The sequence below is a fragment of the Mandrillus leucophaeus genome, unplaced genomic scaffold, assembly GCF_000951045.1.
Source record: "Mandrillus leucophaeus isolate KB7577 unplaced genomic scaffold, Mleu.le_1.0 Scaffold350, whole genome shotgun sequence".
In the NCBI taxonomy this organism is placed as follows: Eukaryota; Metazoa; Chordata; class Mammalia; order Primates; family Cercopithecidae; genus Mandrillus; species Mandrillus leucophaeus.
Window position 1 is genome coordinate 373,920 of NW_012103699.1, and position 15,696 is coordinate 389,615.

At 42.5% G+C, this 15,696-nt stretch overlaps 2 protein-coding genes across 8 annotated transcripts in view; one reads left to right on the plus strand and one right to left on the minus strand.

Moving 5' to 3' along the window:
* Window positions 1-235: 235 nt before the first annotated feature.
* GGPS1 (geranylgeranyl diphosphate synthase 1) lies at window positions 236-14,772 on the minus strand. Of its 6 annotated transcripts, XM_011989355.1 has the most exons (5): window positions 14,536-14,724; window positions 13,334-14,199; window positions 7,991-8,083; window positions 1,553-1,623; window positions 236-1,322 (listed from the first exon to the last, which is right to left on the minus strand). In XM_011989355.1, exons 3-5 carry the CDS (start codon window positions 8,058-8,060, stop codon window positions 561-563), a joined length of 903 nt encoding a protein of 300 aa, XP_011844745.1. In that variant the 5' UTR covers window positions 8,061-8,083; window positions 13,334-14,199; window positions 14,536-14,724; the 3' UTR covers window positions 236-560. The 6 variants fall into 6 exon arrangements, with proteins under 6 accessions (XP_011844745.1, XP_011844741.1, XP_011844747.1 ...); XM_011989351.1 differs by lacking the exon at window positions 13,334-14,199 and having other exon boundaries at window positions 14,536-14,772; XM_011989357.1 differs by lacking the exon at window positions 13,334-14,199 and having other exon boundaries at window positions 14,643-14,725.
* A 96-nt stretch (window positions 14,773-14,868) lies between these two features.
* The window catches only part of ARID4B (AT rich interactive domain 4B (RBP1-like)), a 178,557-nt gene continuing 177,729 nt past the window's right edge, over window positions 14,869-15,696 (plus strand). For both annotated transcript variants that reach the window (XM_011989362.1, XM_011989365.1), the window contains exon 1: window positions 14,869-15,541. The gene's annotated coding sequence lies outside the window, so the exon portion shown is untranslated. The remainder of the gene's footprint in view (window positions 15,542-15,696) is intronic.

Here is a 15,696-nt window from a genome sequence, read left to right on the forward strand (position 1 = left end):
GGTGGAGAGGAAGGAAAAAAGGAAAACGTAAGAAAAAGGACTGGAGTGCTTACTGTTTATCATACCAGCCTTTTCATAGAAGACTTCAGTGAGGGGGTTTCCAGGGGTGACAGTGAGATATTGTTTGCAGCAGCATTTAGGAAAAAAAGAGATTTGTGGTCTTTGGGCCAGCTAGCTAAAAGAAACTGGCTTGGAACTGCCCAGATAGTACAGTTAGAAAGTGTATGGATAAAAATTCCTGGAAGCGAGTCTTTTTTATTGATGGAATAAACACAACATTGATGATAGTAGGGTAGAGCTGGTGGTAATGTCCTGTCACTGCAATTATGACATTCAAATCAGACCTACATAACTGTGGCTTCTTTTGATTCTTTCAACTTTGAATTTTGATTATCTGTACAGAGGGGCTTCTAAATGAAAACGAATTCACTTGCATCACCCCTATTCACCTATTTATTCTGTTCCTGGAGAATAACAAATTTTTTTAAAGGTGGTTAAGGCTAAAAGACAAAAAAATTGACTAAAATAAGCTATGAGGCCCAATCAAGAATGGCTTAACATTATTCATTTTCTTCTTTGAACATCTTACTTAAGTGCTTTATTAGGGCTACTAGCTCAGGGTTCCCACCACGTGCGTCAATCTGTTTATAGGCTTTAGATTCAAGCTCTCTAAGAGTATTACGAGTGTATTCAAAAGAACCTACATCCTCAAGATAATGTACACAGTATTTTTTAATATCTATGTTTTCTGTTCTCTGGCGCAAGATATTCTGCACCTGGGTACTTTCAGGCCTCGACCAAATAGCATGAATAGTAGGAAATGAGAACTTTCCCTCTGTTAGATCTTCACAAAAACTTTTGTTTTCACTATATTCTTTGGAGTGCAGATTAGCATAATCATCCCTAATTTGGAAAAAGAGCCCAAGTGTATTAAGAAGTGGTTTTAAATCTTCCTTGTAATCAGAGAACAACTGCATGAGACCTACTGCTAATCCAAATAGTCCACCTGTTTTCTGCAGCACCATAGCTTTATATTCTTCTTCAGTGGGACAAGTGTAATTATCCCTCCAGTAAATATCTAGGCCTTGTCCCTGATGGAGTTCCAAAAGCTGGCGCGTAAAAAGCTTCACTGCATCTGGGTGATCAAGGGTTAAGACTTTCTCCAAGCCAAGGAAATATACGTAATTTGCAGAATTGATGACAGACGGGATTCCATAGATGCTGTGGGCCACTGGAAAGCCACGTCGGAGTTTTGAGTTGTCTTCAATATCATCGATGAGTAAACTGGCATTATGCAACATTTCTGTCACTTCAATAATAATCTAATAAAAAAGAATTGAAAATTTCACTTATTTGAACTATTCAAAACATATACTCAGTTTAATTAACAGATTATGAAAGTCTCAGGTGTTAATTTTCACAATAAATATTTAGCAACCTCAATATAAAATAATATCTTGCATGAAGACTAAATTCAATCAAGAACTAGGAATATTTTTATGTGACAGCTATTAATTTCTTGGGGATTAACAAGATTAGAGTTGCCTAATACCTGTAGCTTGTCCTCTGGAACTTTCAGCCAATGATTAAATGCCTGTGAAAGTTTGGTTCTCACTTGTTTACCTGCAATTTAAAAATAAAATGTGACAATAAGATGAGTGTTTTGAGTATTTTAACTACAAAAAACACATTCAGAAACTTCCTTTAAATTGTTCAGACTTGCTAAATCCAGCGTCATCAATCCATTACCTACTGCAGAGCTTGCCTTGTACTGTTCAACACCCCATTCTCAATCACTCTGAAATCCGGATCATAAAATGCACAACCTTCTAAAATTAGGGCAGGCATGGGAGACTCTAAAGTACTTCAGTGGCCTACTAGTCCACTCTTTTCATCTGAACTTGAATAAACAATTTTAAAGTAGGATGGGCTTTTAGGACTTATGACTTAATTTGTTCCTTTTTTTGAAAAGGAAGCTTGTTAATTAATTAATCAATTGAGACACAGTCTTGCTCTGTTGCCCAGGCTGGAGTGCAGTGGCACGATCATGGCTCACTGCAAACTCCACCTCCTGGGTTCACATGATTCTCATGCCTCCGCCTCCTGAGTGTCTGGGACTATAGGCACACACCACCATGCCTGGCTAATTTTTGTATATTTTGTAGAAAGGGGGTTTTGATACATTGCCCAGGCTAGTCTTGAATTCCTGAGCCCAAACGATCCACCCGCCTCCGCCTCTCAAAGTGTTTGGATTACAGGTGTGAGCCACTGCGCCAGGCCAAGCAGCTAGTTTAGTGTCAGTTAATTGGCGCTGCCTATTTTACATAACTATAGGCATTGTTAATAAAATATATTTTACTATTTAATTACTTCAAAAAATTACCTCTTGAAATATCTATTTCTCCTTTAAGTTAAGGCTTTAGAGATGTGGAAGCTCTGCTTCTTTCCTTTCAAAAATGAGATTATCACGCACTGAAGTATTCCCTTTTAAAATCCTGAGTTTAGTTAAAAGCTAATCTCATTATTTTGACTAGGGGCCTTCATTTTCCAGCATCTTCTTTTTTTCTTTCTTCCTTTTTTTTTTTTTTTTTTTGAGACAGGGTCTCACTCTGTCACCCAGGCTGGAGTGCAGTGGTATGTTCACAGTTCACTGCAGCCTCCACCTCCTGGGCTCAAGTGATCCTTCCAGCTCAGCATCCTGAGTAGCTGGCACTATAGGTGCAAGCCACCATGCCCGGTTAATTTTTGTTTTTGTAGAGACAGTGTTTTCCCATGTTGCCCAGACTGGTCTCAAACTCCTGGGCTCAAGCGATCTGGCCACCACAGCCTCCCAAATTGCTGAAATTACAGACGTGAGTCACCTCGCCCAGCAGTATCATCTTTTTCTTACACAGAAAGCTCAAGATAGGTCTTTGTTTTTTTTGAGATGGAGTCTCATTCTGTTGTCCAGGCTGGATTGCAGTGGTGTGATCTCGGCTGACTGCAACCTCCGCCTCCCGAGATCAAGCTATTCTCCTGCCTCAGCCTCCCGAGTAGCTGGGATTACAGGCATGTGCCACGATGCCTGGCTAATTTAAGATAGATCTTTGGATAGAAGTTACCACTAGAAGTCATTGTAGCCATATATAAAGGAATGATAGATAAAAACCATGGCCAGTTCACTTAGTAAAAATGTTCTATAAATTTTCTGTTAAATGAATGCATGGTAATAACATCCTAATTTTAGATTAGGTTTCAGGAAAATGGTTACATAAAAAGTTAAAACTAAAACACTGTTTTTTTTTTGGAGGTGGAATTTCGCTCTTGTCACCCAGGCTAGAGTGCAATGGTGCAATCTCAGTTCACTGCAACCTCCACCTCCTGGGTTCAAGCGATTCTCCTGCCTCAGCCTCCCAAGTAGCTGGAATTACAGGCGTCTGCCACTATGCCCAGCTAATTTTTGTATTTTTAGTAGAGACGGGGTTTCACTATGTTGGCCAGGTTGGTGTCGAACTCCTGACCTCAGGTAATTCACCCGCCTCGGCCTCCCAAAATGCTGGGATTACAGGTTTTTTTTTTTCTTTTTGAGACAAGTCTTGATCTGTCACCCAGGCTAGAAAGCAATGGCATGATCTTGGCTCACTGCAACCTTCGCCTCCCGGGTTCAAGAGATTCTCCTGTCTCAGCCTCCCAAGTAGCTGAGATTACAGGTGTGCACCACTACACCTAGCTAATTTTTTGTATTTTTTTTTGAGACGGAGTTTTGCTCTTGTTGCCCAGGCTGGGGAGCAGTGTTGCGATCTTGGCTCACTGCAACTTCCACCTCCCAGGTTCAAGCGATTCTCCTGCCTCAGCCTCCCAAGTAGCTGGGATTACAGGCGTGTGCCACCAAGTCCAGCTAATTTTTTATATTTTTAGCAGAGACAGGGTTTCATCATGTTGGCCAGGCTGGTCTTGAATTCCTCACCTCAGGTGATCCACCCACCTCGGCCTCCCAAAGTGTAGGGATTACAGGCATGAGCTATCGCGGCCGGCCAATTTTTTTGTATTTTTAATAGAAATGGGGTTTCACCATGTTGGCCAGGCTGGTCTCGAACTCCTGACCTGAAGTCATCCACCTGCCTTGACCTCTCGTAATGCTGAGATTACAGGTGTGAGCCACTGTGCCCAGCCTATTATTATTATTTTTGAGACAGGGTCTCGCTCTGTCACCCAGGCTGGAGTGCGGTGGCACAATCATGGCTCACTGCAGCCTTGACCTCCTAGGCTCAAGACCCGCGAGTAGCTGGATCTACAAGAACAAGCCACCATGCCTGACTAATTTTATTTTTATTTATTTATTTTTTGTAGAGGCAAGGTTTCACCCTGTTGCCCAGGCTGGTCTCAAGCCCCTGGGCTCAAAAGCAATCTGTCTCACTTGGCCTCCAAAGTGCTGGGATAATAAGTGTGAACCACTGCACCTGGCTTATATCACTTAAACACATTTTTTTGAAGATGAACAACAGAGTCTCAATGTGGAATTTCATTTTTCACTTTATTTTTGAATGTTATATAAAAAACAGTACAATATATGGCTTAGTTTTGAGGTACTACAGTTTTAATATTTTTTTCCCCTCTGATGACATGCTAATGTTTAGCTTGATACTTTTTTTTTCTTTTTTGAGACGGAGTCTCGCTCTCGCCCAGGCTGGAGTGCAGAGGCCGGATCTCAGCTCACTGCAAGCTCCGCCTCCCGGGTTTACGCCATTCTCCTGTCTCAGCCTCCCGAGTAGCTGGGACTACAGGTGCCCGCCACTTCGCCCGGCTAGTTTTTCGTATTTTTTAGTAGAGACGGGGTTTCACCGTGTTAGCCAGAATGGTCTCGATCTCCTGACCTCGTGATCCACCCGTCTTGGCTTCCCAAAGTGCTGGGATTACAGGCTTGAGCCACTGCGCCCAGCCTAGCCTGATACTTTTAAGTTCCCCGCCCCCCCCTTTTTTTTTTTTGAGACAGGGTCTCCCTGTATTACCTAGGCTGGGGTGCAGTGGCGTGATCTTGGCTTACTGTAGCCTCGACCTCCCAGGCTCCAGTGATCATCCCACTTCAGTCCCCCAGGTAAGCTGGGAGTACAAGGGCGTGTCACATGCCTGGCTAATTTTTTGTATTTTTAGTAGAGACAGGGTTTTGCTATGTTGTCCAGGCTGGTCTCGAACTCCTGGGCTTAAGCCATCTGCCCACTTTGGTCTCCCAAAGTGCTGGGAGTACAGGCGTGAGCCACTGCGCCTGGCTAAGTTCCGAAATAATTTCTAACACTGAGGCTAATCACAGAGATCTCTCAAAATTAAAAGATTACTGCTTCCTCTTTAAGATCTAAACATTATTGTCTCTCTTTTTGGAGCCCTTCTTCCTCTACTGCCAGCTTCATCTCTCCCTAATCCCACCCTTAACCTCATCTAGGGCCCCACACTAAGGCAAATAAACATAAACATAAGATGACAGCAAGTATGAGAAATTTAAAAATAAAAATCATTTTCTTTACTACTTTCAGAAAATCTTTTTTCTTTTTTTTTTTTTTTTGAGACAGGGTCTCACTCTGTTGCCCAGGCAGTGGCGTGATCTCCGCTCACTGCAACCTCTGGCTCCTAGGCTCACGTGATTCCCATGCCTCAGCTGGAACTATGGCATGCGCTACCATACTTGGCTAATATTTATACTTTTAGAAAAGACAGGGTTTTACCATGTTGGTCAGGTTGACTTCAGAAAATTCTGATATCATTATTATTATTTACTAGCAAGAGTAATACTACAACAGTGTAAATGACCTGGCACACCTCTAAGTTACTTTAATAACTCTGAAGCTCTCTCTCTTAAAAAAAAAAGCGTGTTATGTGCATAGTGCAATGTCATATTTCTTTAGAAGTATCTTTTGAGGTTATATTCCATCATGGATCAAGAACATATTTGAATAAGAAGGTGAGGTACCTAATGATAATTTTAAGCATGTTATCTAATGCCATTATTTCCAGGTAATGAGAATTAAAAAAAAAGTCATAGAAGGTGGTCACTGCGTAAGTAAGCATTACGGTTAAAATGTAACTGTAGGCAGTCCTTGCTTTGTAAGTAGTAGAGTAAGAGACATTCGAGAGACGCTTGTTAGACTTTTCTCAGCACTGATAACTGGCTTGCTATGAATGCCAGCCCAGTTCAGCGAGTGTTTGTGAAAGTGTTCTAAAGGACGTCTGGCAATAAGAGCTGGGCAGAGTGAAAGTGAAACTGCGCCATGTTTCTCACTGGGAGATACTGAAAAAAGTTACTAACTGCTGGATACATGGCACTCAAAAGCAGTCTCTTGGCTTTTTCTTAAACAGTGGGCAACCTTCCCTTTGAATTCTCCATTTCTATCATTCCCTCATTCTTCTGATGCATTCACATTAGCAGACAAGTCTCTATTAGGGTCTGCCAAAACAAAAATGACACTAATTATGGTTTCCAAGGTGTAGCACAGGAGTTAGCATTCTTTTGGCTTTTATCCTTCCCAGGCTCACGAAGAACAGAAATGCACACATTACCATAGAGGTGTGCTCATAAAGAAAGGTGTATACTTTAGCACAGACATTAAAAAGTGTCTATTGAGACTGAATTGAGAGCATCATTAGAGTTTAGTCACAGTATGGGCTAAATAGGTTTTTATGCTTGCCAAATAATTTACCAACTTTTACATTATTTCTTCTTTTTAAAAAAATATTTAAAACAGAGAGGGGGACTTGTTATGTTGCTCAAGGTGGTCTCAAACTTTTGGCCTCAAGCAATCCTGCCTTGGTCTCCCAAAGTGCAGGGAATACAGGTGTGGGCCACCACACCTGGCCTGTATTATTTCTATGAGAAATAATTCGTTTATAAATGATTTTTTATTACAAGAACCCGTTTATGATATTCATGAGTTTTTGCTTATTATCATTTACAGACAAGGTTTTTTTTGAGTCGGAGTCTCATTCTGTTGCCAGGCTGGAGTGCAGTGGTGCAATCTCGGCTCACAGAAACCTCTGCCTCCCAGGTTCAAGCTATTATCCTGCCTCAGCCTCCTGAGTAGCTGGGACTACAGGAATGCGCCACCATGCCCAGCTAATTTTTGTATTTTTAGTAGAGACGGGGTTTTACCATGTTGGCCAGGCTGCTCTCAATCTCTTGACCTCATGATCCGCCCGCCTTGGCCTCACAAAGTGCTGGGTTTACAGGTGTGAGCCACCACGCCCAGCCTCCAGACAAGTTTTTAAAGAAGCAAAATAAAACAAAAACACACACGTACACATGAGGTAGGAAGCCATGTGCAGGTGGCACGCCTTTATACAGGAATAAAGTGGGCTATGCTTCCAAATACTGTGATTTTAGATACATTATTATTTGGCTGTCAAAGGAACTAGTAGTATACGAAATGCAGTGCATGTGTGAGATACTGGAAAACGAAGACATAGAAGGTAAACTTCAACATGGATGGTAAATAAAGTGTTCTATTGTTAAACAAATCTGCATAACTTCCCCTAATATCTAAACAGTGGAGAATTTGAATGCATAATATCCATAAAGAATACAACCTCCAATGAGATACCAAAATGTTTTAAGTATTTTTATTTTTTAAGGTATGTTAAATCATTGGATATGTTTTAAAGGGTGCCTTCAAAAATTACGTTTCTTTTTAAGAGACGGGGTCTCACTATGTTGCCTAAGCTGGAGTGTAGTGGCTATTCACAGGTGTGATCATTGTGCACTACAGCCTTAAACTCCTGGGCTCAAGCCATCCTCCTGTCTCAGCCTCCCAAGTAGGTGGGACAACAGGTGTGTATCACTTCACCTGGCAAAAATTACCATTTAATAATGAAAAATTAGAACGTTCTATTTATCATTTTTCTCAGATGCATCACCTTAAATACAAAATCTCAACAGCTAGCAAGTCTAACCTTTTCTATTTGCTAACATTTGAATGACCACTACTGTGTGAAAATGACCCTCTATGGACTATAACTGAAGTATTACCTGGTAACTGAAGTAAGTATTTATACGGTTCTAGAAGAATTCTTTGGACTGTTTCTTGAGTCTTCTCCATTGGATTTAAACTTCAAAGCCAATCTGTCAAAAAGAAACATAAAGATCACATGAAACTAATCATCTTTGAGTATAAAACTGCAAAAGAATTTTTATTCCTTTTTTTTTTTTTTTGAGATGAGTCTCGCTCTGTCACCCAGGCTGGAGTGCAGTGGCCAGATCTCAGCTCACTGCAAGCTCCGCCTCCCGGGTTTGCGCCATTCTCCTGCCTCAGCCTCCAGAGTAGCTGGGACTACAGGCGCCTGCCAACACGCCCAGCTAGTTGTTTTTGTATTTTTTAGTAGAGACGGGATTTCACCGGGTTAGCCAGGATGGTCTCGATCTCCTGACCTCGTGATCCGCCCGTCTCGGCCTCCCAAAGTGCTGGGATTACAGGCTTGAGCCACCGCGCCCGGCCGCAGGAATTTGTATTTCAAGGTGTTTGTGAAAAAGACAGTCACCCAGTTTGGTTTAAAAAGAATTTTCTGTTGCCGCGCACGGTGGCTCACGCCTGTAATCCCAGCACTTGGGAGGCTGAGGCAGGCGGATTGCTTAAGCCCAGGAGTTTGAGGCCAGCCTGGGAAACATGGCAAAACCTTGTCTCTACTACAAATACAAAAAATTAGCTGAGGTGGGTAGATCACAAGGTCAGGAGTTCAAGACCAGCCTTCACACCATCTCTACTAAAAATACAAAAATTAGCCAAGCATGGTAGTGAGTGCCTGTAGTTCCAGCTACTTGGGAGGCTGAGGCAGAATTGCCTGGACCCAGCAGGCAGAGGTTGCAGTGAGCTGAGATCGCACCACTGCTCTCCAGCCTGGGCGAAAGAGTGAGACTCCAGTCTCAAAAAACAAAAAAAGAAGATTCTACATCTATGAAGCCTTGAAAACATGTTAAGTGAAAGAAGCCAATCTCAAGAGACTACATATTGTATGATTCCATCGATGTGAAATGTTCAGAAAAAGCCAATCTACAGAGACAGAAAGTAGATTTGTGGTTAGGAATAGGGACTAATTGCTAATGAGTACAGGGTTTCTTTTTGCAGGGATCAAAATGTTATAAAATTAATTGTGGTGATGGTTGCACAGCTCTGTGAATACATTAAAAACTGCTGAAATGTACACTTTAAATGGGTGGTATGTAAATTCTCTCTCAATTAGAAAATTCTTCATTCAAGTGATTATATTGGTCAAAGTGTTCTCTTGGTTTTTAAGTTTTCTTAGTCACGTAACTTATATTAAGCTTTTCCTATTTTATCAACCATAAACGGCGTAATTTGTTGACGGCAAATGTCAAAACAACTCCAAAGAACTGGAAAGATACCTCTGTATTTAACTGATTACACTAATTAGTAAACATATCCTTTTCTAAATGAGCACTAAGATGAGCATGTTTTATGTATTTAAAATTTAAAGGGATTCTCCTACAATCAATCAATTTCAGAGATTTCTGATTTAAGATATGCATTAACTCAAATGCAATCATATTTATTAAACATATTCCCCTTTATACCGAAATCTGCCTTATTTCAATATTTCCTACAATAACACTCACGGTCTTCCTAGGGTCTCCCTGTGCTGCTGAATCTCTACTTTATTTCTTTGTATCTGTTTCTATTATTACTTGTCCTCGTATTAGGAATCTTTTTTTAACTGCTCTAGCATCTTTGGCACATTTTGGGAAGTTTATTACTTTCATCCTCTTTCTTCTGCTTCTTGGGACTATGATTTAGTCTTTAGAATCCTGAGCCCGCTTCTAACCAACTTTTCTGGCTTCACGGCAGATACAACAAAAAGGCTAAATGTAATATGGCATCTAATGGCAGTTTGTGGTTAGGGCTGTTCAATGGGTTGCACATCATTGGTTTTTGGAATTGGAAGCCACTTTAAAAAGTTATCTCAGTATGCCAGAAGATAAAGTACGAGAATATATTTGCTTAAGTGAGGGTCACTTTTTTTGAATGAAGAAAATGAAGTTGAGTTCATGTACTTTGTGTTACTCTGATTTGTTCAAAGTTCCTTTTTTCTTTTTCTTTTTTTTTTTTGAGACGGAGTTTCGCTCTTGTTGCCCAGGCTGGAGTGCAGTGGCACGATCTCGGCTCACTGCAACCTCCCCGTCCTGGGCTCAAGTGATTCTCCTGCCTCAGCCTCCCGAATTGCAGGGATTACAGGTTCCCGCCACCACGCTCAGTTAAATTTTTTGAATTTTTAGTAGAGATGGGGTTTCACTATGTTGGCCGGGCTGGTCTCAAAACTCCTGACCTCAGATGATCCACCTGCCTCAGCCTCCCAAAGTGCTGGGATTACAGGTGTGAGCCACCATGCCCTGCCTGATCCTTTTTTTCTAAGTCTTGGCCAGAGACTTAGAAATCTTCAATTTAAATACGCATCTTGTATGATTCTGATACAGCTGCTTGAGAATGTTAGAGGAACTGGAAATAGGTTGCTTACATGGTACCACACCACACCGCAACTAAGGGGGTGTGGGCTACTGTTATTTATTATAACAGTGAGGATGTGTTCCTTGCCTTTTTTTTTTTGAGACGGCGTCTCTCTCGGCTCATTGCAACCTCTGCCTCCTGGGTTCAAGCAGTTCTCCTGACTCAGCCTCCTGAGTAGCTGGGACTACAGGTGCCCACCACCACGCCCAGCTAATTTTTCTATTTTGGTAGAGACGGGGTTTCACCAGTGTTCCTCGATTTCTAAATTTGCCCTAGTAACTTCATAATGTTAAGTAACAAAAGTCATCTTTTATAGCCCGGTCACCTGATACTATGATCGCATCACTGACACTCTCAGGCGTAAAGCGATTCTAGTACTGTAACTTCTTGCTGGTACTAAAATTAAAAATGTAAAATATACTTAGAAGCAGAATCTGACTTTTGTGGATTTATACTATAAATTAATCCACCAAAGATAAGACTTTTGCACATATTTCAGTTAATAAACACACTGATTTATATACATGTAGCCAAGCAAATCCAAAGATCCTGAGTAAATACCGACAACGTGCCACAAAAGTAAAATTTCCAAAATCTTGCACTTGTGTGTTTATTACAGACTATTCATAATAGTAAAATCAACCTAAGTGTCCATCAGTAGATGACTGAATAAAGAAAATGTGGTATATACACAATGAATTGTTATTCAGCCATTAAAACAAAATGAAATCACGTCATTTGCAGCAAAATGGATGGATAGCCCTTACCTTAAGTGTAACAAGTCAGACATAGAAAGACAAATAGTACATCTTAATTATAAATGGGAGCTAAATAATGTGTATACATGGACATGGAGCGTGGAATGACAGACAATGGAGATTCCAAAGGGTGAGAAGGTGGGAAGGAGGTGGATAATGAAAGATTACTTAATGGGTACAATGTGATTATGTGGGTGATGGACACCCTAAAAGTCCTGACTTCACTACTATGCAATCTATGCATGAGATAAAATTACACTTGTACCCCATACATTTATACAAGTAAAAATAAACAAAAAAAACCCCAAACCAAAATCTAATTATTAGTGCTAGCATTCCACTTTTCCGGCACAATTACGAGTGTAGAAGTGCTGAGACTACCCAATTTAGTGACTATCGGGTATTTAATGTTCCTGTTTTGTAGCAGTCAATGAATACAAGGGTAAAATGGTTTGAACCACATTGTCTCTGTAATGTAAATGTTCTTCTGCTGTGAAATGAGACTTGTAATATGGCAATAGGAGAAAAGAATAAAACTTCTACATATGTATGCACTGTTAGGCAGTTGGTAGGCACATGATAATGGATGGCTGAAATAATAACACACACATATAACCATCAACTATGCAAGTGCTTTGATGCTTCCCCATACTGTAAACCATCTCATGGATCACATAAACCTTTTGAGAATATGATGAAAGCTATGAATCTTCTAAAATAAAAAAAGCCTGTGTATGTGTTAATACGCTCCAACACAAATGTATGCACTGCTGCAAAGACTTACAACATATAACTTCTCAGAGATCATGTAGTCCCTGAATCGTTTACACGCACCTCAGATTAACATCCCCAGCTATTGAATATCTTTACCCTTCAATGCCAAGCAAATATTCATGTTTGTATTATAAGTTAAGACATAAATTCCACTAGCTTAACTCTTTATTGAAGGCAGATTACAAATGAAAATTAAAGCACAAAACTAGTGTATAGTTCAGGTTACTCTTCAGGATTGAAAGGCATATTTTTTTGTAGTCTGTTCTCATCTATATCAAACAATCATAAAAAAATCAGCACTCCACGAAAAGAAATCATTTTAACAAGAGAAACATTTCAAAGAGGAACATCCCACATGGGAAATTTCTACATCCACCTTGACTAGCAATTAATACCAAAGACGTCACAAGGAAAAAGAGGCTCATAAAGAATCAAATAAGTGAAATAATCAATATACCTATTGGTAATATTAGGCAAATACTTATTAAGGTAACCTATTACCTATACTATTTGATCTCTGACCCGTTACCTTATTATCAGGGATTGAAGTATAACATTAGGTAAATCCTTATTAGGTAACCTATTATCTAAACCTTTTTATCAGGGATTGAAAAAAAAAGAAGATGCAACACAGGAAAAATAATGGCTTAGATAGAAGATTATTATCGAACATCATTAAAGGTAGAATTTAAAAAGCATCTCATATACTTATCTATTTGTATGTCAGTACCTATCTTTTCTCAACTACAGGTTAGGAGCAAGAATCACGTTTGTATATTTTCTCACAGCCTCCAAAACACATTTGACTGAACTTAAAAATCAATGAGATAGAGTTTCAGAATTCCCTTTTGTGTCAGGATCTCTAGCAGGTGTACCCTGTTGCATAGAAATCAGAGCTAATCTTTGTTTCAATTTGTAGAGAGCTTTGTGGTTGATGTTATTTTTCAACTTAAAACACTAGTCATGCTTTTTTAAAAAAAATTATTTCCTTTGCTCACTTAGAGATGTTTAAGAATACTCACTTAACAAGTCAATTTCCTTTCCCAGAGGATGTTTACATACAAGTGTTTTCAGTGGTATGAAAACATAAGAACCTCAATTTTTCTAGGTAACAACCAACTTGCCTTGCGTCTTCTTAAGCCTAAAGGATTCTACACACTGCGGCACATACTCTCACTCGCCTTTGTTTTAAATCAAAGGATTTCCCAATTTATCACAGCTGGAAATTTCAGCTATCACGTACTAAACTTAAATGTAGAGGCATTAGTGTGTGTTACATGAACTCTACTAGTTTCCTTTTAGAGTGAATAAACTACTCAATACCTCAGTGAGAGTCTGAAACTTCTCACTTTCAAAACTAAAAAGCTGCCAGAAATTTGTTCAAAGGGTGAATCCATAATTATTATCACAAACGCTCCATTCCTGTCACCATGTGAACTACTACGGCAATAGCCTCCTCGTCGGGCTCCCTGTATTTGCCTCTTTAACTCTTCTTTTTTTCGCATCCTCTACTCTTCAGCCAGGGTGACATTCCAATCGGAGTCATCTCTCCCTTCTAACTGAGATTCCTTGGAAGATATCCCATTGCTATTAGGACAAAAACAAAACTCCTTCACAAAGTCTATAAGGTTCCACACTCCCCCTCATCTCCTCTCTCCAGGCTCAGTTCTTCACACCGGAAAAGCTCCCTTCCGCCACAGGGCTTTCCGACAAGTTAGTCTTTTTTTCTGGAATGTCCTTTCCTTAGTTAACTCCTGCTAGCCCTTCAGCTCTCAGCTCGATCCTCACTTGCTCAGAAACCCTTCCTTTCCCTCCCTAAATAAGCCAAATTCCCTCACATTGTCCTATCACCGCGGAACTCTCCTCTGGGGCACTGCCACTGCGGTAATTTCACATTGTTTTGTTCAGCATCTGTCCGTCTCGCCAGGCGCAGGTCTACGAAGGCAGAGGCCACCCCAGTGGTCGGCGCTCAGCAGCCATGAAAAAAAGAAAGCGCCTTCTAACGCGTTGGACGATGAAACCAGGGCAACAACCTTGCGTCTAAAAAGCGAACATCCCATGCAAACGACTTATCTTTTCAAAGGGAAGGGCCTGGTTTGAGAATGGCTAAACAGAGACATACAAATGTGAAGCGCACCCTGAATCCTTCCACTCATACTCCGGGAGAAAGACGACGGATCTCAAAGAGCCTGATATAAGCAGGGAATTTCTATCACTTCGAGACCGATTTTCCACAGCGGCTGGGCAGAGAACTGCAAACGTCTACAGTGCTAGCACAGAGTCCGGAGGGAGAGAAACGGTGAGGTTTCTGCTTCCTCCTCGCTCAGATGCTCCCTTCCGCCGCATTAGGCCAACCCTTCCTCCTCCTCCCCGCTTAAAGCTAGGGGATGGAAAATTCATACACAATCCGGTTCAGCATCCGGGTCCTCACTCTCCTTTCTTTCTTTCCTCTCTGCCCCGCCTCCCAGCCTCCCCCTCCCTCCTTCCCATCCGGGTTCCCCCCAGCCGCCGCCACTGCTGCTCACAGTTCAACGATGATATCACGACTTTCACGCCGCCGGTCCGGGAGTAGCTGTACCCCGCATTAACTTCCTATTTTATAGTGTGGGCTTAGGCTCTTCCCGATGCCTACATGGATCCCTCCCACTACTTCACCACACAACTCTCCGCCCTCCTCAGCCGCCAGCGACACCGCATTACTCGGTGCAAGAAAATGCGCCATCCCGGTCACACTGCGCAGGCGTCGTTGCCGCCTCCCTACTGCTTTGTTGCCCCGCCCCTTTCACCCCTCCCCCTCTCCGGTCCACGCTGGCGCAGGGCATTGCGGGCCTTGCAGTTCTCGCGGACGAGGATTTGCGCGTTGGCCCCAGAGGCTGGACTTCATTTCCCAGGAAGCCTTGAGGCGTAACTCTCTGTTTCCATAGAACTGGTGGGAAAATGGCGTCGTTGTTTGTATCCAGCGGCCAATAGGAACAGTGTACAGGCGGGTTCTAAAGAATTTTAACCAATCCAAGGTCGTCTAAGAGGCCATCCGGGAAAGAGGTAGGGGAGGGGGGAAAAAATCTAGGGGAGGGGAGAAAGGAAGGGGGGGGACTTAGAGTCGGGGTGGGGGGAAGCGATGTTTGCCCGTCAGTCGAGTCCGGAGTGAGGAGCTCGGTCGCCGGAGCGGAGGGAGAGTCTTGAGCTTCAGCTTGCCGCCGCCACGGCCACCGCCTGGACCTTTGCCCGCAGGGAGCTGCGGACGGTCCATCGTCGCCGTCCTCTGGAGGGCAGCGCGTTTGGGGGCCCGGACCTCCAGTCCGGGAGGGATTTTTCGTCGTCCCCCTCCCCCCAACCAGGGAGCCCGAGCGGCCGCCAAACAAAGGTACCAGTCGCCGCCGCGGGAGGAGGAGGAGCCGGAGCCTCTGCCTCAGCAGCCGCTGGACCCGCCGCCCTTCTTCCCCATCTCTCCCCCAGGCCTACTGGTTTTGGGGGGGAGGAGGAGAGAGGGAACTCTGGACGTGCCAGGGTCAGATCTCGCCTCCGAGGAAGGTAGGGACATTTTCTGGGGCTTTCGTGGTCTCCTAAGGGGGTTCTTTTGGGAGTCGCTGGGGCCGACCGAGGAGCAGAGGAAGATCGCGGTGGTGGTCCCTGCGGCACCCGAATTCGGGGCCTCGGCCTTCCGGGAGCCCGCACCCCCCGCAGCC

Coding starts and splice junctions, on each gene's coding strand:
- GGPS1 (XM_011989351.1), bottom strand. CDS start 8,060: ATGGAGAAGACTCAAGAAACAGTCCAAAGAATTCTTCTAGAACCGTAT. Junction 1,624..7,990: donor ATACTTACTTCAGTTACCAG/GTAATACTTCAG, acceptor TTTAAATTGCAG/GTAAACAAGTGAGAACCAAA. Junction 1,323..1,552: donor TTCCAGAGGACAAGCTACAG/GTATTAGGCAAC, acceptor CTTTTTTATTAG/ATTATTATTGAAGTGACAGA.